Below are 21,851 nucleotides of genomic sequence, written 5' to 3' on the forward strand. Positions count from 1 at the left end.
GGGCAGATGACATATTTTACTGTGGCTTTTTACACAGTTCCTCACATCTCTGAGCTAGGCTGGGTTTATGTCAGAAGAGCAATTCCACAAACTCTTGCTAACGCTCAGTGTATGGAAAGATCTGCCTACCCACTAATTACTTGAAAATTAGATACAACAGTAATGCACTTGAGTAACTTAAACACTGTATTTTTCATCTCTTTGGCAGATTAAACTAGGAAAAGAACCTTTTATAAAACATCTCAAGAGATTCATCTGTTGTAAACCAGAGGTGAGATAAGAAATAGTAAACCATATGAAACAAAGAAAGGAAAAGGAAGAAGTCATATGAGACGAGTAGAGTTCTTGTATTAGAGATTTTTGTAAATCTGCTCCTTAAGGTGAAATAGAATACTTTCAGTCAAGCTTCCCAAGAAATCTCAAAATCTCAAATGACAGTGATTAATTCTTATGTGAAAAAGCATTCCCCATCTTACTAATATTCCTTAGAACTGGCTCTCATTAACAATTCACACTCACAACCAGATTTTAGCCCCAAACTTTTCTTTAAATAGTTAACTGACAAATAAATGCAAAGCCTAAAATAAATGGCAGAGTGCATTCCCTCTAACTTCAAAGAAAGCATGAAACATACCTCCTTCCTCTGTCAAAAGCAGAGACCTCAAAAGACAAGAACATCACAGCCCAGCTATCTGTTGAGAAAGTATCTTAATTTTTTCTACACGTAACTACTGTGAATTCAGAAGGATGGGCAGTGAGTCATTAACTATTGCCCARGTCTTCTCTATATAGATTTGTCACTCAGCTGCTCTGCCTATAAAGCCCCACCTCCTGGTTTACTTGAACTGCACTTTCACCCATTCCTTACAGGAATCGAGTAGTTTCACAAAGCTGAACTATCTCAGCTTGCAAGGCACAGGCATGTTGGGCTTTCTGCAGTCTCCCACTCTCTTTGAATGAGAATGACAAACTCTTGCTCATCAATGAGACTGGCCAAGCCTTTGGTTATGTTGTGTAACATAAACCTGTACAAAGCAGCACTCCTAAACACGGCTATTTATCTTTCCCAGTGCAGGAGTGGCCTTCTCTTAAACTTTGTGAGCTGCCGATCTTCAAAGATCCAAGCTGACTCATATTCTTGATATGGTCCCCTTCAATTTCAGACTCCTAGAGCAGAAAACCAACCTCCCCCCTACCCCATCAGACTCCTCAGTAGATCATTACAGGCGGTGAGCTTCTATTCTAGATAAACAGTGGTCATCTCTATCGTACTATTTCCATCTACCTTCATTCCTTCACTTGGTAATGTACCATTCATCAGAAGGTGCTAATTTGACAGCACAACACAACTCCAGCTTTCTTTGCTGTACCACTAGTACAGGAATAATGGCAGCTTTTCAAACTGCCACCTGCCATTTCAGTAACATGCCTTCTTTCTGGAACACAAGGATCACATCCACAGGAGAGAAACAATATACTTGCCATGACAGTTTCAATATAGGCATCTTCTGAGAAGGCCATAGGGGGCATGAACAGAGTGATTTTTAGAACCTGAACCCTGATAAAAGGCCTGATTAACTCTCCTTAATGTTCCTAAGGAGGTGTTTAAGCTTCCATGCAGGAAAACTAGGCAGAAGCTATTGTTTCACACAGGCTGTCATACAACAGCCAGACAGCAATGAGTTTTCAAAAGTATGGATTTGAAACACATTCAAAMAAATGACCCAAATAGCTCTGAATGCACAGCTCTTATGGCACACATCTTAGATGAGTTCTGACCATCGTGAGCTGGACCTGGCCCTGCTCCCAGTTTTTAATCCAACTGTCCGATTTTACAGCCCCTAAAATCGCATCACATTTTCAAAACAAACAAAATATGCAGTTACCATTATAGGGCTCTGCATAAAGACAGTTTCATAAGTTTCTACATAACAAAAATAAAGGTTTTTTTTTCTTTCACGTGTTCTTTTAATTAACTGAGAGAACTGGTTGCCAAATGTTCCCACTGAAGTAAAGATCTGAACAGTTGAGTCCAAAAGGTATTATACATGCATGTGTTTAACTGCATCATCCAGGGTTATTCCGTGCAAAAACGGAGAGATCTGGAAATGACATACTCCCTTTCCTCTGGGTATAAATCCACCTCTAATAGACAAAGATCAGAATTTTCCTTCAAAGAAAATTACTTGACAACTGGCTGTTAACAACTTCCACCCGCCCCCCCTCCCTCAGTTGATGAATTTGATATGGGCTGACTYACAGACAGTAACTGTTTTCACTGAGTAATCTGGACAAGCACGTTTACCTTCTTTGGCAACAGGTATTCTAATGCTTTGACTTTACCTAAGAATAGAAGATGAAGTGAGCATCTCAGCAGTTTCATGAGCTGCTACAAGAGAACTCAAAATTATCCTAAGGAGAAGTCCGTTTAACGACTGGAGTTACCAGAACATCCAAAAACTTTACTAACCTTCTACATTCATGGCTTCCCTCAAAAGCTGCAATTTCTTCTGTCTCTCTCTTATCCTGTCAAAGGCACTTGATATTGCTGCAGAAGTTGATGTCTCAGGCCCATGACGTGTTTGGTCTAGTTTTTGAGGTCCAAAGACATCCATTGCTATGCTCCCATCAGAATATCTTGCTTCCTTGTTTCTGGTAGTAGCAGAAGTCCGTACCGTAAATGTTTCACATTGATGACTGTGTCTGTGGGAGTCTCCAGCATGGTCCCTCTCAGCTGCCTTGTCATTTGTGCAAAGCAAGTCTGTGGAGGAAGCCCATACTTTCCGCTTGGGAGTAGCATCTGTATGAAGGTGACCTTTTTTTTCAAAATCACTGGTTTTACATCGATGCGGACAGAAAGCATCCTCCTGTCCTGAGTTGTAATCTGTGGAAATACCTTGGAAAAATTCCTCCTCGCCTTGTGTTCCTCTAATGGACAGAAATCCCATAGACTTGCTAAGCCCTTTGTTAAGCATGGTCTGTTGAAAGAAATGAGCCTTGTGTCCATCAGATGCATCAACCATCAGGTTTTTTCCTGGAATAAGAAGAAAGTATCATATATGTAATTTTGCACATAATATACAGCAGTGCAACAGAAGTTGCTAATTTTTTAAAGTGTACACTGAGCACACATTTCAGCACCAACTTTGTCAGGCAAAACACTGAGACAGTTACTTAAAGGGAAGCCTCAGTCATGAAAGACTAACCCCAAATAGTTTTTATCTGACAGGCATTTTGGCATTTTATTTATTTCTGAAGTGCTCAAGAAATAATTTATGGCCTAGTATAATTCAGCATTAACATTAAAAACGTATTACCACATACATGTTGGAAGTTGTTTTCTCATTAGTTTAATTTTACTTAGTCTGGACTATCCCCAAAAGTACTGTTTAATGATTAATTTGAAATCATCCATTCCTTTCACATCTCACACCAAAAGACACAACTTACATTTTTTATTGCCTTACAAGTCCAGGTTTGTTCTACAGACTTACAGATGCCCTACGGTAGTGTCAGTAGTAAGAGAAGAATAACTGTGCAGTTAGGAATTTAAAAAAACCTGAGTCTTAGTGTAATGACCATTTCTGATGATGACAGAATCACTCAAGATGCATAATACTCTAAGATAAAGACTGACAAAGCTTCCAAGGTCAAGGTGATTCCACGAGACTGTTTACTTCATGTTTGGATCAGCCAAAACTAATAATATCTCTCTCCTTCCCTCTCTCCCACCCTCCCTCCTACAGTGAAATCAGTTCCAGAATAAAAGAAACTGATAGAGGTAGTACAATATCAATGAAATATGTACACTCTGAACAATATCGCATCATGGTCACTGAAAAGTTTTGATGCTAATGTAGGTCTTGGGCTAAAACTTTCTCAAAAGTATTAGCCCAATCACRCCTTTAAGATCCTAGAGAGAGAATGAGTATCAAAGACTGCCCAACCACTTCCTTTCTGTTGGCAGACTACAAATTTTTGAATGCTTCCACATTATTATGAAAATCTTAAGTCTATTTCAGATATCACATGCAGTAGTCTATCTTAACTAAAACTGATCAAGTACATTGAATAAATGATCGTGAAGTTGAAGCCTAACCTTTTCAATCTGCAGCATGCACACTGCACTAACATGGCAATCTTAATCTCACCGCGGTATCCCCGCTGAGAAAACCTGAGTGAAAAAAACTCAGGGCCAGGCTGCCAAGAGACGTCTGCCCACGCAGCTGGGGACAGCACAGTACACGATGCCTTTCTTAGCACTAACTCCATCCCTAATGTGATATTACCATGTATGGCTTTTAACAAGAAGGTGCCTTGAAGTCCCCCCATAAAAGAAAACAGTCATGAGCTCTAAGTAAATTGCTGTGCTGTACCTTCTGTTCTGAGGTGGCTTTGCAGCCCTAACTGCTGCTCTTCCAGAGCTGACTAAGCCCCACTCAATTGCCACCCTTGCCCAGCAAGCTCCTGCTGACCTTCCTAGAACCTCTTATGCTTTTGCTCTGAGTTTCCCAGGACACTTTAAGGGCATTCATCACTGTACTTATAAATGCTTTAAAAGCTTATGGCCTTGCACTTTTTAACTCTGATATTCTACTTGAAGGGGGGCTGTTTGTTTTTGGTTTTTCTATCTGCAATATTAAACTAACACCAGGTGTTTTAAAAAACAAACAAAAACACAAAAACACCCAAACATAACCAAGGAGCCCCCTGCTCCAAACATCTCCAAAAAAATTGTAAAATTTTAAGATTCTGATCTTTAAATATTATATACAAAAACATATACATAATATAAATATTATATAAAAAGATATTATATACATGAAATAAAAATGTTTTCTGTGTTTGTGTGTATGTGTGTATACATATAAATATATGTATATATGCATGTGTGCGTGTGTGTGTGTGTATATATATATAAAAATAAAAATATAAATATAAATATAGATGAAGTTACTTGAAAGTAATTCTACAGTTCTGTGTGTTCCAGATATGGAAGACACATTTCCCTTGTGTTCCAGATATTCAAAAGAATAAAACAAAGATCTTTGCCAGTGGGAATAAACTAACTTTCCAACTACTTGATACATCACTTAAACATTTTACAAACAGGCCTCTTACCCTAAAACTCAATTTAAAAATATTTATTTCCATAGTCAGGCAAATCTTATGTAGATATTCTTAGGCTACAGATCCCTCAGTAAGGCAGTAATGTATTATTACATCTAATATTCAAGGACACACAAAAGTCTTTTAAAAATAGCCGCTGACCGTAAAGTTCCTGTCATCTATTCAATGCAGTGTGCTGATATTCATTCTGTAAACACAAACGTCACATTCATGCATGTATATATCAAGGGCAGGTATTTTTAAACAAGATTTGAACTCAGGCATTAAAGATGAGGATAGAAATAGAAATACTGAAATATATAAGACTGTCACCAAAAAAGGCAAATCAAAAGGATCTCACTGGGTAGAAACCTCTTCCTCTGAGAATCCTCCCCAAGAAAGAGAGTTCAAGAAATTTTTAGGCAGAAAAAAAAACAAACAAACAAACAAAAAAACCCCACCCTCCTCTCCCACTGTTTTCACGTTGTGTTTAATGTCCAAACAACGAAAAAACTAAACTCTTCTAAATTGCAAGTATTTGCAGGCACGAGACCTTAGCAAACAACAGAATGACAATGAAAGAAGAAAAAACAAGAAAAGGAGATGGCTACCCCTCCCATAATACCACTGCTATAAATACAGGATTACTTGGTACAACATCAGTCACAACTCAGAAGAATGCTCCTGGTTCAAAAGATCATTTAGGTCTCTGCATGTCCAAGTGTTTTCCTGTTTCAGGATCACAGTCACAACATTCTTCATGTACCAGCAATACCTTCACCACAGCGCGCAGAGAGAAATGAACAACTGTGTTGCATGCTGGTGAGAAACTGCAGCGCGGGAGCACAGCCATCGGTTAAAAAGGAGTGCTGGGGGGGGGCAGGAGCATCCTCCTCACCTCACCCCAGCCATAGTTACGTGGGACATGCAGCAGCCAGACTAGCCCTAACAGCYGCTGCTTCCTGCCCGGGCGGAAGCTTGGAAGACCTGAGCTCCTTGCCTCAGCACGCAAGAGATGCTTTCTGTTCCCCAAGTCATCCACCCACTTGGGTCTTTCTTGTGAGGAAAAGCGAATGCCATGAGCGGTACCTCATCAGCAGTGACTGGGAGAGTACTCATTGCTGCAGCTTTGCCACCCGTTCAGYTAGTTGTACGATGAGCTGTCCCAGCAGGAGAGCACGCATGAGGCGGATGCCCCATGGAACTCTATTTCCACCCTGCTCTTCCACTCTACTGACTGGAAACATCTTCCTTGAAATTATTTCCACATTGACTTGTGCTCCCAACATGAGCACGTGACCACAGGGAATCTGTGGCTGACCTCAGCATTTGGTCTTGAGGCTGTAAAATCCCCTTGGGCCTCTTTCTTCTTTATTATTCTCCCTATTCCCATTTCTCTCTCCTTGTCACTGCTCTCAGCACTTCTTCTCACCTTTGCAAGGCCCATCCCTCTCTGTATAACCTAATTTAAACAAGCCCTGCCTAAACTGTTACACAGTGTCAACAGGAGCTGTTTAAGAATCATCCTCACAGAGAGGGCAAGACAAGAGCGGGGCACAGGGGGTGCACAGCACAGGGAAGTGGAACCCTGAGAAGGCAAACAGAAACAAGGCAACAAAGCAGTGACTCTCGCATCCGTACCATACTTAACACCAGGCGAGCACCTGTGCTGCCCTCTGCAGCAGAGGTCAACACAGAGATCCAGGAAAAAACTTCTCAGCACAGAGGTAACTCAATTGCGGATACCAGTGAACTAATTTGATAATCATTACTTAAGCAACCAGGCCAACTCTTAGATTTTTAATAAGTTAATTCTGTCCTCATCACTCCTTACTTTCCTAAGTACTACCATAGACTTCAAAAGCCACAAAACCAGCTGTTGAGGAGTTTTTCTTGGATGCCGCTAAAACATTACCACAGAATTATTTGCATCAAGAGGTCTCAAAGGACYGCAGTGAACCTCTTGCAGCACGAGGCCAATGTTTTCAGCACAAGGCCCATATTTCTGGCTATTCAGCTAACTGTACACTTCCACAACAGGCAAGATGGCTATCATATAGCCTTCTTTAACAGCGTAGGCTTCAAAGCACTTCTTCAAAAGCTTTCTCACACCCTTAAACTTAGTTTCAGTTGAATATCATATACAAGTCCAAATTCATTGAGCCAATATGTAATTTATGCACCAACTTTATTTTTTCAGTTTTTATGATGAAATGCATGGAAAAAAAAGTCCTGCTGAAGAGAAGAATTGCCAGTGAAAAATTATATATGAAGAATAAAGATCCAACTCATGATCAAAAGGTAATCCAGCTGCATAATGGAATGACAATAAACTTTTATGGCTTTAAATTATAATGGACTGAGATTCACACTGAGATTCACACTGTGACCTTCCTAAAAAAAAAAAAAAAAAAAAAAAAAAAAAAAGGCTTGCATCGTAATGGAAATTCTGAATATCTATCCAAAGTTTCTTGGCTCCTAAAGACATTAAGTATCTCCCTTAAGACCACACAGAGCTACTCCATGCTTCAGTTCCCCAACAGTCAAATCAGAAAGYGCTTCCCTAGATCCCAGCAATGGTGATAGGATAAGCCAATAGCAATTAAGTTACTACACCATGTAAGTGCCAACAAGAAGCAAGCTTTTCCCATCCCCAATTACTTTTCTGCTSAAGTAATCTCTCTTTCATGCTCATCAGAATGGTATCTGGTTCCTGATTTCAGGTGTTGCCCTTGAGGGTTTATATCCTCTACTTGATGTTACATTAGTGCAATTATTTATAATTACTGTAAATAATTCAGATGCAATTATAGTAATTGCATGATTCCAAAGTATAACATATAATGAGAGAATATATACAATAAAAATAGCAATTAATCACCAAGAGTACACAACAAAATCCCTTCTGGTGCTGAAATGAAATTCCAGTTTTCCACACACTTTCAACATTCACTAAATGATCACCAATCTCCTTCCTTTTTCCTTTGGTGTCTTCAGCTGTGATACAGCTACACCCTCTTTGACAGCAGCATTATTCACAAATCATCCTTTATTCACACTGTCAGTAATCTTATGGATTTTCCTCTGAGCAAGAGAGTTGTAATCTGGTCCTAAACAAATTCAGTCTGTCTGCAGTTACTTGCGTACCAACTTGATCATACAGCCAATTGATCAAATACTATGCAAGTGCAAACACTGCCAAATGCAACTGTAGACTACATCTGTTTTTACTGAGTAAATGCAGCTCAAGCTTCTTGAAACCCTTTCTCATCCTCCCCTTCTTTTGTTTATCCAAAACAGAATACCTTTTTCAGCTCCTGTGCACGCTTAGTAATGCTTACAGATATATATATATGTGTGTGTATATAGAAGGCGGAGGAGGTACTGGCAAGAAAGCACACACCATCAATGCCAGTTTGGAAGGTCTGAAAAGAGGAAGTGTTTACACATAAGTTTAAAAAACATCTCCCACACCATCAACGTGCAGAACACAGAAGGACAGAAAAATCCTTATTCCAAAACAATGTGGCTGGTTTCTCAAATACAAGTGGGTGGCTGATGCAGGAGTTGGATTTGCAATCCCTTCAGGGCAGGCTAAGAGCCAAACTGAAGATAACAGAGCCAGATGTGGCCTGTGGGTTGACTGCTCAAAACGGCACCTCCTCCTTCGTCTTATTCTTTAATTGTTGTTAAGAAATCCCAAGTTTCAGACTGAAACACTCCTACAACAATGCATTTCTTGTGGAGGAAGAAATGAGTTGGACACAAGGACTGTTCAAAGCGCTGCGAGTAACGGCAAGGCTATAAATACTTTAGAAGAGTATGTGTTCTGCTCTGCACTGGCGTGGCTCCTCTGTGAAAAACAAGCAGATCCAGAAACCCACTTACCCCACTTTCTCACTTATGTTATTGGGCTGATTTCTTTTCAGTACATTTCTCATGGAAGTAGGCAAAAGGACCACCCTGCTATTTCCGTTCTTGGATTTCTGCATGCCCCAGGAGAAGCTCAGTCGTATAGCTGCTTTTCTGCACAGAAACAGCATTTTACATCTCTGCTTTGGTTTTTYGCTCACTTTCGTGCCCCTTCTTTTATCCCGAAGAGTCTGAGTTTCCCTTAAGCACCATTGTGACAGCACTCCCAGTCCTGCCAGGCTGCAGGCTCAGTAAAGAAGCAGCAATTGCGCTCAGGTTTAAAAGATCTCTCCCAACACAGTCCAGTACGGCTGGATACAAACAGAGAAATGCTTACTGGAAGAAAATAGAGCTGTTCTCCGAAGTATGAGAGAGAAGGAAAAAATTTTTTTTTTAATCTTGGAATCCAATTTGTTTTGCTGATCTCAGGAGGTTATTCTCCACCTACTCAGTTTTGGTATTTTAGTATGGAGGGTGACAGGAACAAAAAGATGATATTGCCAGATGAGAGATTTCCAAATCAATGGAACAAAGTGCTCTGCCGCACTTTTTGTCAAGTGAAAGCCACGTGCTTRGATTTAGCAAGAAAATGAGCAAGCAGTTTCAGCTCACACTTGGTGGAGGTCACCACTAAAAGCCATTTCATAATGGACTAAAAGCTGTGGTTTCTCCCAGTTCAGGAAGTAAACAATCAACAATCACTTTCCCCAGATCAAAACCAAAAATGTATATTTTTTATTTTCTGTGAGTTTTTGCTGAGCAGCTAGATTAGCAATAAATATTCTGGAGAGTAATAACTAAATGTTAGCACTTCTTGTTAAAATTGAAAGTAGCTTCACATTTAGTCTTAGGATCTTTCATTCAGTTTAAGTCACCTGCCATTTCTGCTGCAACTAGCAGAATGTATAATTAAACAGAGGATCAATCACCATCTAAAATGTTATTCAGGATTTTGAATAATTTCCTGCCTTCATGGAGGTAAGATGGACCTTTCTAATCTTTTAAACTGACCTCAGCCTTTATAAAGGTGGCATATATTCTTTTGGCAGAGACAAAGGAAGCACTTTTGCAGGATGGAACTATAGCATTATTCACTTTTAAGGTTAACTCATGATGGTCTACCACACTGTGCCAGTCAAATCCAAATCACAGCACCTTGTGGTAAGGAAGCAAAGTCAAGAAACCTGTTAACTAAACCTCTTTAAAAGAAGAAATATCTCTASAAGGTCTGTCCTTGGCGTTCACAGATCATCAACAGGAGTTGGAACTTGGTAAATAAACCCAGGAGACCCACCAACTCTTCCTTGATACAGGATTGAACTACTGGAGAGCTGGGAAGCAGGCTCCCAAGCCCATTGAAGTTACAGCAATTTTAGCCAGGCTTTATGCAGACATGCATCCTTCGAAGGATGGGGCCGTAGTTTGTCAAAAAAAGACTAACGTGGTGAATTTATTCTTGCTTTGTGTTTGGGAACACTTTGAAAAGTACTTACTCTTTTGTCACACAAATGAATTATATCAAACAATTTCCGCAAGCAGTTCTTGAAGAGAAGATTCCAAATGTCTACAGTGTTTTGAGTATGAAACTTCAATAGTACCCACCGGGTGAGACAACTCAAACCGGTTGTACCATTTCTATCTCTGCTGGCTAAGTCAGTTCCTAAATMCTGTGTTATGAGTATGACTTGACTAAAAGCAAACCTTCTGCAATATTAATTTAAGATCAATTACTTCTCCAGTCAGTTCTGTGATAAAGCTCATCCACAAGGATAGCCGCACAAAGTAAATCCATGAAAAAGACAAAAAATAAATTTAGTTGAGGAGAATATTAATGTGAAGCTATTTATTAATTTAATAATTATATTTAAGATGTAAAGACAGAAAAACTGCTGAAAATATCCAAACAGTATATAAGGAGAGCAAAACATCTAATTTATACATGTGAAGTGAAAAAATATTTCAAAGTACTTGCGCTACTCCAATAATAATGCCCCAGCAACTGGAATTTTGAATGACTATGGTATGAAAAACTGAGCCTAAGGTCTATGACTTTCAAAGACGGAAAGAAAAAATCTTAGCATTTTTCAAAGACTGCAAAAATCTAAGGTATTAGGTGGCTAGTCTCCAACTAGGAACCCATCTCTTTTCAGCTGAACCATCTCTGTATTCATGCATACGGCATGATATATCAGCAATCAGAAGTTAGATACTAATAACAATATTTTAACAGTCTTATGTTCCTAATAAAAGCCCCTGCTATAAGCTGTTTATTTTGCCATATGACAGATACTCTGTTTATTCAAAACTCTCTTTAAATATGATTTTAACACTGACTAAACAGAACCTTGCAAAACAATGTACCTCAATGAGGCTCCCCAAAATTGTCCTTGAGCTAAACTCTGCCCAAAATCTCTTCTCAGAGGAAGGGAAATCGAGCAATTAGGGAAAAGATGCTTGGCATAACTTCAAACTCATTAGAAAGAGAGTTCACTCAGTACCATAACATTGCCTGGCAACTTACTGCCTTTGTAAATGTGTGTAGTTCTGCAATTGCAAAAAGAGGTATATATTTCAACTATACACAGCTGAAGAATAGTAYAGTGTCAAGAGAGGGAAAAAGGATTCAGTGCTTGACTGAGTTTGTTTTTTGTTTCCCTTCTTTTCCTTTTTTTCTTTTTCTTTTGCTATTCCTATTTTTCTAAAGCCTTCACCTGGCCTTCTACTTGTGGCTCCTCAGCTTATGAGATTATCATCAGTATAATTAGCACTACATTCCACAGCTCACTTCTCCAGAAGTCTAAAAGCTGCGCCCCCAGGGTAGCTGTTCTGTGTTGTTATTGACAGGATTAGCACCAGCAAACCAGCATACTGCTACAACAGAAGAAATAATAAAGCATCAAATTGCCTTGAATCAAATGTGAGCTGTCAGTCATTAGTTATCAGACACCCCTTTCACTGGGCCCTCACTAACTTTCAAATAGTTAACTCAGCAGATATGCCAAGTAGAACTGAAAATAGCCAGGGCTGGGTTACGTATGTGGGTTTTTTTTCTTCTGTTTTGTATTTTACTGTTACTCTGTATTCCCTAAGGACTGAGTGCAGCAGGGATCCAAGAATGTCTCCAAGAGCGACGAGGAGACAGAGTTAAGATGGTGCTGGTAAGATGTACCAGAGAATGGGACCAACTCCAGGAGTAAAAGTGGACAAAGGTTTGGGGGAGCACAAAGAGTTGCAAGCACTCTATAGAAAAGAAGAGAGGCTGAGTGTCCTTTGGGCATGGTATAGAGAAATTGGGGGAAAAAATGCAGTAGAAGAATGACTGGCAAAATAGGGAAAATAAAGAACTGACTGCAATTCATGTTCTTCTCTGAAGATAGACTCAAAATACCAGTAAACAATAACAGCATTTTCTACTTCTATCTCTAGAGATAGGCGGAAGATGGAAGAGCAACATCAAATTATTCTAAAAGCAGACAGGAGCTGAAAGAAATTTTTGCTGGTTAACAGTTCATCTTGACAGAAACAGGAAAAGTATTCAAGACCATCTATTTAATAATCCATTCCTTTGGGAGCAGGGCTAGAGGGATGCAGACAAACTATGCTTGCACTGGAACATCATGCACAAACATTCCCTGTGGTGCTAAACGTTATTTGTGACACTCAAAGCATGCGCACACTAAGTGCCTACTGATTTTGACTGAGAGATCATTTAAAACCATATGTTGAAGTTACTGGTTGATAGCAGCTGAGTCAAGCAGGCTCCTCAGCCTCAGAGGAACCTTCAAGCCTAGTTCATCCCTCAGCCAGTGATCCCACATTGCACAAACACTGTAGGGAACCTGTTCTGCTGGGCACCGAGGAAATCCCAGGCAAAGCCAGAAGGCAAGTGAGCATGCAGCAGCCAGCCAAACATTCAGCTCCACAGAGCTTCAGCGCTCCAGACACTGCACCCTAACTGAACTTTGAGTTAATTAAAATAAAAAGCAATGCCTTTTAACCATCTCAGAGGCACAGTCATACATATGAAATGATTCAAAGAAAGCAAGAATAAGAGGAAAGAACATTCTGGCCACGACATTTTAGAAATAAAGTCAAAGGATGCAGTGGGAAAACAACAATTAGATCATCTGGTCTATACCCTGTAAATAAAAGGCATAGTCCCCAGAGAACGTTTCAGACATTAAAACAGATATTATTCACCCTAGCACTAAGCCAGAAATCCATGGAGATACTGGCTAGAGCAACTGCGCCAATCTCCAAAATTTAGTACAACCCAAACAAAAAGTTGTTGTCAAGACAGTTAAGACTTTGGGGACAAATATTACTTCTGGGGAAGAAGTCTGCTAAAAAGATTAGGCAGAAAACTGTGAGTGGAAAAAACAAACAAACAAAAGAAGAAAACCTCAAACCATACAAATACCTAAGGAAGAAGAGAAGTTAAGGATTTTCTGAGAAAATGAAAAGCAGAAGAAAAAAAGACCTTTCAGTTGTACTGTTGAAAAGAACAAAGAAAAGAAAATCCAACAATGTTAATACAATGAGAACAGAGTTTAAGGATAGCCTTGCTATGGCTCCAAAGCTAAAATTTTCAAAACAGGGAATTTATGATGATCACAGAATCAAAAGCAGAATAGCTAATGGGAATGCAGGTATGGAAATAACCAAGCTTGAGGTAGAAGCAGACTGTTACTGTGCTCAAATCAAGTTCTACAATGCTACATAGCAAATTATTAATTAAATGGAAGATGCTGAGGATTTGAAAAGCAAGAGAGAAGTACAAGCTGAGGAATGTCAAAGAGGTTAGCACTGGCACAAGAACAAAGGTGTGTAAAGAAACTGTGAATATGACTAAACTGGAAATTAGTAGGAACAAGGTTGAAGAGGAAATTAGGAGTGCTTTAACTATCAAGAACAATAAGCTGCTGGAACAACCTTTATAGAACTGGGGGAAGGGAAAGGAATTAATTTTAAGGCAGAGCATAAGAAGTTCATAAAAGAACATGAGTCTGTTTACAAAGCCGGTGGACCACATTCAGTCCCAATTCCCAGAGATTTTTCTATTGCTACAAAAATATTCTGGAAAAGAAGAAAAAATGATGACAACAAAAAAAAGAACCCCCGAGGAGGCAGTCAGAACAGTGCATTTGCGCAGGAAGAGAAGACAGCCCGTATCAGAAACTGTTCCTAAACCCATCCTGCCATGTTGGGAGAACAGGCAATCAGTGATGTGCAGCCCCAGTTTTTAAACGAAAAAGTAGCCAAAACCAGGCCCAATCCTGAAGGAGTCAGCACAGGAAGAAGAGCAATGCCTTGCCAGGGTCATGTCCAACTTTTGTAGTTCCTATTGCCTTTGACAATTCTATTGCAATTCTCTGCACRGTTGCTTGCTTTCAGAAGACACAAACCTAAAAGACAGGGAAGCAGCTCAAGCACATCAGCAACACATTTTTGTTCCAAGTCTTCTGGTAGTAAATAGGCAGAGACAGATAACGTGAGGCTGCTGAAAACCCTGTGTTCCTAGCATTTATGGCATTGAGTGTTTGTGGGGGATGTCAGACACTGGTAATGAGATATGCCATCTACAGCATTAAGTCAAGAAGGGTCTCCACTGATTATCACATCTCACTACCTGCATTACAAAGGCTCAATGAGAGTGATCCAACTGGTGCTTCACAAAATGGTCCTATTCAGCCCCACACTTCTTCCAGAAAAAGATGAGACCAACCATTTGGAAGAATACTACCTCTTGTCCCAGAAGCCTGACACAGAGCTGATGCTGCCACAAAGCTTAAGTGAGAACATCTAATAAAGTCTTGGCCAGCACCAGSTCTCATTCCTTATCACTGTACTCCTCCTTGTCCACAGTGACAACATCAGCAGCAGCCGGTCTTTGGAACAAGCTGTCTCCTCCACCCTCTCCAAATTTCTTCTTTTCCTACTCTCCTGAGGTAACAGTGTACCCCTACCTTGCCTCCACATCCACCTCACACACCAGCAGCACTGCAGAACTGTGACAGTGTATGCAGTACCTGCTGTTACAAGAAGAAAAGGGGGAAGGGAGAAGCTTTGTGTGCAAAGATAGGAGTCCAGGGCTACCTGGAAAGCAGGGAAAGGCAACGGGCACAAACTGAAACACAGCAAGTTCCATCTGAACATGAGGAAAAACTTCTTCCCTGTGAGGGTGACAGAGCACTGGAACAGGCTGCCCAGAGAGGTTGTGGAGTCTCCTTCTCTGGAGATATTCAAAACCTGCCTGAACGTGATCCTGTGCAACGTGCTCTAGGTGACCCTGCTTGAGCAAGGGGGTTGGACTAGATGATCTCCAGAGGTCCCTTCCAATCTCAACCACTCTGTGATTCTGTGAAAGAGGCTGTGGCAAACAGGGCTGTGAGGAGGTAAATCAGAGTGCACAGGAATGAGGGAAGTAAGAAAACCCCCTTCCTGTTTCCCTAGCTGACCCACCTTCAGCTGAAAACTTCCTCACCCCAAAACAAAACTTCTGGCYGAGAACCTTGAAAACACATTCTTACCATGAGGACTGAACTTGAAGATGATGTGTATTTTCTTGAAACAATTACTCTTATGTATCCATCACGAATGCTGAGCTAGACACTGAACCACCATAAAAGTTCTGTGAACGTCAGCAAGGGCTCCGCTATGCAATTCCTTTGGCTGCAAAATCCACCCAGCAAACTGGGTCTTCTACAGGGCTGTACTTATTACTATGACCCTTGCAGCAAGGAAGCATTTACCTGTGGGGAGACCTTTTCCCCTCAACCTGTCCCGAATAGCCTGGCTCCTGTCTGGCTGCAATTTTCTATCTCCATTGCAAGAAAGTTGATCCACCTGCAAAACAGGCAGGAACACAAAGTCAAACATTAAAAGAGCTCACATCAGTGTGAAACAGGTACCTGTTAAGTAAATGCACAACACAGGTTAGTACCAAACATTTAAGTACAAGTTCGCAATGGAAATTCAGAATGTTTACAACAAAAAAAAAAAAAGGCAGGGGGGAAGGGAGAATTATCTATGAGAACTTCCCATAGAATAATCCACACTTGTATTACCAGTGCAACATTTTTCAGTACACATTTGGTCTACCTTTTTCAAATAAATGTAAATTTAGTTCACACATATATAACTTAAATACATCCTACCCTGGTAACAAACTAAAAGGAGAACAACACTTGAAAATTTTCCATGCTCCATGGGTGGAACATGATTGGTCCGACAAGTTTTCTACATAACGGAGAAAGCTATATTGTATGTGATAGTTTTAGACTGATAACTCACACAACTCATTACGCCTGTAACAGCTTATGCATTTTTAAGAAGTCTTTTCTTTAGCCTCTCAGGAACATTCCTTCTTTGCATTAGACTTCACTATACTCATTAGTAAGTTTTAATTAATTTCTTTTTAAATCATTGCCTCCCTAACAAACTGACTTCACATACGCAATCATTCAAAGAGGAACTTATTTGCTGTAACAAAGAATCTTTAGTGAAGTCTTTTGATACAGTAAGAATCAGCATTACTTGGACAGTGTCTTAGTTGAGGGGGGGGAACGAAACAGCCTTCTATGCATCACAATTACAGTGCAATTCAATTATAACATTAAAGAGATTGATTCAATCTTGTGCCATATTGCCCTTTACAAAACATACTAACATAAAAAGTGAAAACATTGAACAGGACCTTTTACAGTGCTTCACAGATCACCAAATGACCTCTTGTAGAGCTAAGAAACATCTAGCGCTCCAAAAGCCCAATCAGGATTGGAGGCACACAGGTCTTTAAATAGGAAGTTGTATACTCTGGTACTGTAAAACCAACCTTATGTACTCTTATTATTATGTTAAATATTTAGGCACACAGAGCTAAACATTAAAACCTGCAGAGAGCAAAGCTAGCCAAGATGCAGGAAGACACAGAAGCACAGCAATGTCACTGTTGTCCTGTCAACACTTTGGTTCTACTCTTCTATTTTGTTCCTTTTGTCATAAACACTGCAAAACCAATGCAGTGACATGTGTGACAACTTAAAAAAAAAAAAAAAAAAAAAAAGCTGAGTGGCAGAGGAAATCCAAGAGATAAGCAAAACTTTGGTATTGGATAACCGCCATTTATTCTGCCCCTTCATTATTAAGGTGGTATAGAAGACGTGACGACTTGCTGGATTCAGCACTCATCTGGACTTCAATGTACACATTTGGGACTGCCACTACTGTCTCCAGCTGTCCAGGCTAAATTTATCTGTCACACTAACTTCAGGCTGCCTTTGAAAGCCTGCTAACAAGAACAAGATGATAAAAAGCAGCAAATTTGCTAAGCAGGCAAGGCCATCAAGAACATGAAGACTAATGACTCTTTCCCCACCACACTGGTTGTTTCTATAGCTCATGGCCTAATTCAAGGTCTGTTTCTTTGTTTTTAAAAGCTTAACTGACTAAGGCCTTATAGGCCTCTGCTTCATTGAATCATAGACCAGCTCCATTTGGCAAAYGTGGAAGAGTCAGAACATTAGAGCGAGAACTTGATTGACAGACAGAACCTCACAGAGACTGGACGAGACTTTGTGGAGGACAGGCTCAGAGCTGTTTCTGGAGGCCTGTCAGCATCAGCTTCTGCTGAGTATTAGACAAATACAGAAAACTTGTGCAAGAATTTTCAAACCAGATTTAGGAAGAACCTGTCTAACAATCAAATAATAATAACATTTTTAAGAGTAACCAGTCAAACTTTTTTTTTTTTTTTGGTTACAGTTATGTGTCTCCAGACACCAATTTTACATTAGCAGAATCCCTATAAGACCTGAAGAGTTTCAGCAGTGTAATACAAGATAAAATTCATTACCATCAAGGGATATAATTCCAGCAAAAATACATTGCTTGGCATTTGTTACAACTATAAATAGAACACAAGAAAAGGAAATATTGGCCAGAGAACCATCTAATAATATTGACAATTTGTGATCATCATTTCCATTCAGAGCCTTGAAACCATTTGGCTGTTCTCTGATTCAATGGTGTAATGTTGTAGGTGAAGGGAGAGGCTGCCTGTCAGGAATAGTAACTTTGTGAGATGAGTTAAATTGTTTTCAGGAGGGGAAGAAACTACATTAACATATTTGTCATCATTAGACAATCAAGGCCTCCATGATAACCATATCCAACAGCAGGACAGAACTGCAGGAGAATTGGCATGCTGACTGAAAAAGTCCCTCTTCTTGTTAATAAGCAACTCCCAAAAGTAAAATGTAATTTTAAAAAAGAAAAAAAAAAATCACAATGATCATTTTTGAAACATTTTAATTAGTTATCGATCTGAGGCTTGCCCTGAGTTCATCTTCCTTTTTTTCCCCCCCTCCCCTGTTTTTTCTTATTTTCTTCCAATGAAGACAACCACTACTGAAAATGACCTTCCTCAGCAACAGCAAATGTGAATGACTCCAGGAGGAACTGTCAAGCGCACCAATTCTCAGCAGTGTGAGAGAAGCAATTTCCTCCTCCTAAAATTTCAGAATTTTTCCTTTCAATACTCCCCCTTTATCAAAATTGCAACAAAGAAAAATAAGAGGAAGAGTGACTGCAGAGTGACTCTGAATTAGCATCTTGGCTCTGTTCCTGCTTATCTCCATTATTGCTCAACTATTGCTTATAAACACTTACCCCAGACAGGCTTCCCAGAACCAGTCTAACCAACTGTTTCACATATGAGAAAGAAGGGGCACAGCTACTGTTCCTTATGTGGGCACTGCAAGCATCCAGAACAGTCCGTACAGATACACGGGCATAAATGACATCTTCACACATGCCCAGGAGTATGCTGTTGAGATGATCTCCAAGTTTGATAGGCTAATTATAAACAAAAATGGGGAGAATCAGTTTTAACAGTGATGCGGAGTACACAGAAATAAAACACACTCAACACTGTAAAATGACTATTCATAAGACTTACTGTCTACATTATCTGAGTGCCTATATGAAAGCCATCTTCTAGGTGGTGAAAAATAGTTATAGGTCAGGGGACAGGGATTCAGGATCTAGATTGAGTTCCTACTCTACAACAATCTGGTCCGAACCAGTTGCCTGATCTGCAAGGCCAGTACACCAACACTTGCCTTTCTCAAGGGCTTAATGACCAGTGAAAAGGTTTGGAGGGGTTTTTCTATGTTGTTCTTAAACATTCTGTCAGTCACAAAYATAAAATTCCATCCTCACCAGGTCTTTTGGCCATCACCAGCATTTCCTGCTCACTTCACCAGATGTCTGACATGGCAAGGCAGAAGCAAGACCTGGCAGGTCCGGGGCACATCTGCCCCATTTGGAGCCCTTTCCACCCCATGCTTGGTTAAGCTCTGCATATTCTGCATACCCTTTCTTGGCCACTGTGTAATGTAAGCATCTGTATCTGCCAAGTCCAGACTCACAGAAGTTAATGGCAGCAGAAAGAACAAGTTGCTTTATTATGAGTAAAGCAACAATGTTGCTTAAATATTTGTTTTTAATATAAGCCTAAAACAGAAAAATCGTTTTCCTCTTTGTTGTCATGCAGCCTGTGACACTGAAGGATAGACTAACTCAGATATCTTCATGGAAACTAACAGAAATGTAATACCAACATCCTCTTTCTGAGTGCCAATAACAATAGCTAAGAAGAAAAAAAAAAAAAAGTCCAAACCATCAGCACACCACAAGGAAAAGCTCCAAGCACAGGAAAGAAATCATGCTCTTCAGCGTCCCAGGAGGATACTTTGCCCTGCTGATTCAAATGTAGCAGCAGTCACATTAGCTAGTCTGAAGTTCTAACGCTACACAAAACCAAAACAAAACTTACTTGGCTTTGAGGAACTTCATGGTCAGCTCCCCAAAAAAGAGTCATACCAAGAGAATAAATATGGATCTGTAATAAAACACATGACATTTGTCAACTCATTGAACAGTATTAGATATGTAAAGCAGCCCTTTACAGCAGAGCAACTAACTCGACATCAATTTGCCTATATATATTCTCAGCATTTAGGCTGAGTGGTCTTCTCTTTCCAATTGTTCTCCTTTGTCAGGAGAGTCAGAGCAGCAAATCCCACTGAGACAAAAGGTACTGCATCTAATCAGTGCCTCCAAGCTCTCCGTTCAATTTTAAGTCTTCATCTCCCATTAAAGCCAGTCGTACATGTAATCCAGCTGATCAACCTTGTGTGGGGCAGATTGCAAAGCTCCTTAAAGCTTTAGTCTGAAGGCAAGGCAGACCTTAGCAGGACTCAAACACTGAACTACACTGCCAAGAGATTCCTGAGACTGGGGTCAAAGGAAAAAAAATGCAATGAGCATAAAAACAACAGATACAAAGTATGAAGCAGTCACCTTAATATATGATCAACATTTTAAGATTAACATAAATTAAACATTACATGTATAATTAACAATTAATATCAACATTAAAGATATATTAATATATATCTTTAACACATTACGTCAAGGAACAGAATACAACCTTCAAATACTGTAGAATTAAGAGCACAACAAACACAGCCTCTATAGGTCACTGTAACAATAATGATACACAGACAGATAACAACTGAAGAAAGTGGTAACATTTTTTCTGGAGCATGTTAAGTAACATATGCTAGTGATGGCTCTTTCTACCAAGTTAACATTGAGTTAAATACTACTTCTATTTGTGCAACTTAAAGCAACAGGTTTATTAAATCATTTTACAGACAAATTACATTAACAACAATTACAGGAACAACAATAAATTATAAGTGATTCAGTCAAGCCAGCCTGTTCCTCAACTACAAGGAAAACATTCCACTTAAGTCCTAGCTATATACATTGACAAGCTCTGTCCAGGCTTGGGTACTTTGTATACAGCTTTTAAAGCTGTGAGTAAATTGGGTGTACAAAAGGTAATTGATGGACTCAACAGAACCTGTGAAATGAAGACAAAATCTTCTTCTCCCCATATTACATATGGAGAGTTGTTAGACGTTGAAAATAAAATGAGACAAAATTCATCTCTGCACTGAAAATTTCTAAAGTATACTGAAGACAATAGGATATATTCTAGAAGGTTCAGAAAAAAGATAAAGCATAAACATTTTTGGTTTTAGACCAGATTGTATGAAAGACATTACGGCATAACTACAGCTACTGCGCTGCCTAAATAGGACATATTCCTATAAAGTGTTGTCTTGAATTACCAAATTGGAATTACTGCACCGAAAGATAAAACTCTTTGGTAACCCACATAAAAACGTCATGCCATTTAGCCTATAATCAGAACAATGAACCGAGAGGGAAAAATCGGCACTCTCATTTATTATCAAGTATTAGTTTAGTCATCCTGCTAGTAGCCCTCTGAGGTCCAGCTATGCTACACTGAAGGACGTAACCTTAACTGCTACCAAAAGAAAGAAAGAAAGGGCAGAAAAAGAAAAAAGGAAATACACTATTTCCTGATACATTTCAAACAATCCAAAACAGCTGGTTAAAAAGCCCAAAACACCTACATAGTTATACTATCAAACAGTCTGTGAAAAGTAATGTCTCTCATCTTGCTTCCTACGGAAAACAGGTACAGCATGTCCTTCAGTTCAGGGCCACCTTTTCCTCTTCTTTTGCAAACACTACACCTTTGTGTTTGAAGTCATTAAATATATTAATGTATTAATGTATTTAATGTGTTAAAGGTATGTTAGTTAACAGTTTAAAAAGTCTTTTCAAAATGACAGTAAAAATTTACCCCAAAATGTTAAGGATGAAGTACTTTTAGACATCTATTGTAAAACAGACATTTTGTTTCCTTTTTATGTATTCAGAAGAGCAGT

At 39.5% G+C, this 21,851-nt stretch overlaps 1 protein-coding gene across 1 annotated transcript in view; it reads right to left on the minus strand.

Moving 5' to 3' along the window:
* PTPN13 (protein tyrosine phosphatase, non-receptor type 13) overlaps positions 1 to 21,851 on the minus strand; it is a 99,350-nt gene that overhangs the window by 61,240 nt on the left and 16,259 nt on the right. Inside the window, exons 3-6 of the mRNA XM_026068462.1 lie at positions 19,859 to 19,924; positions 18,691 to 18,876; positions 15,774 to 15,867; positions 2,471 to 3,034 (exon numbers count right to left, since the gene is read on the minus strand). Coding sequence (XP_025924247.1) covers positions 2,471 to 3,034; positions 15,774 to 15,867; positions 18,691 to 18,876; positions 19,859 to 19,924 — 910 coding nt within the window. The remainder of the gene's footprint in view (positions 1 to 2,470; positions 3,035 to 15,773; positions 15,868 to 18,690; positions 18,877 to 19,858; positions 19,925 to 21,851) is intronic.

Source organism: Apteryx rowi, unplaced genomic scaffold (genome assembly GCF_003343035.1).
Source record: "Apteryx rowi isolate R43461 unplaced genomic scaffold, aptRow1 scaffold_270, whole genome shotgun sequence".
Classification (NCBI taxonomy): Eukaryota; Metazoa; Chordata; class Aves; order Apterygiformes; family Apterygidae; genus Apteryx; species Apteryx rowi.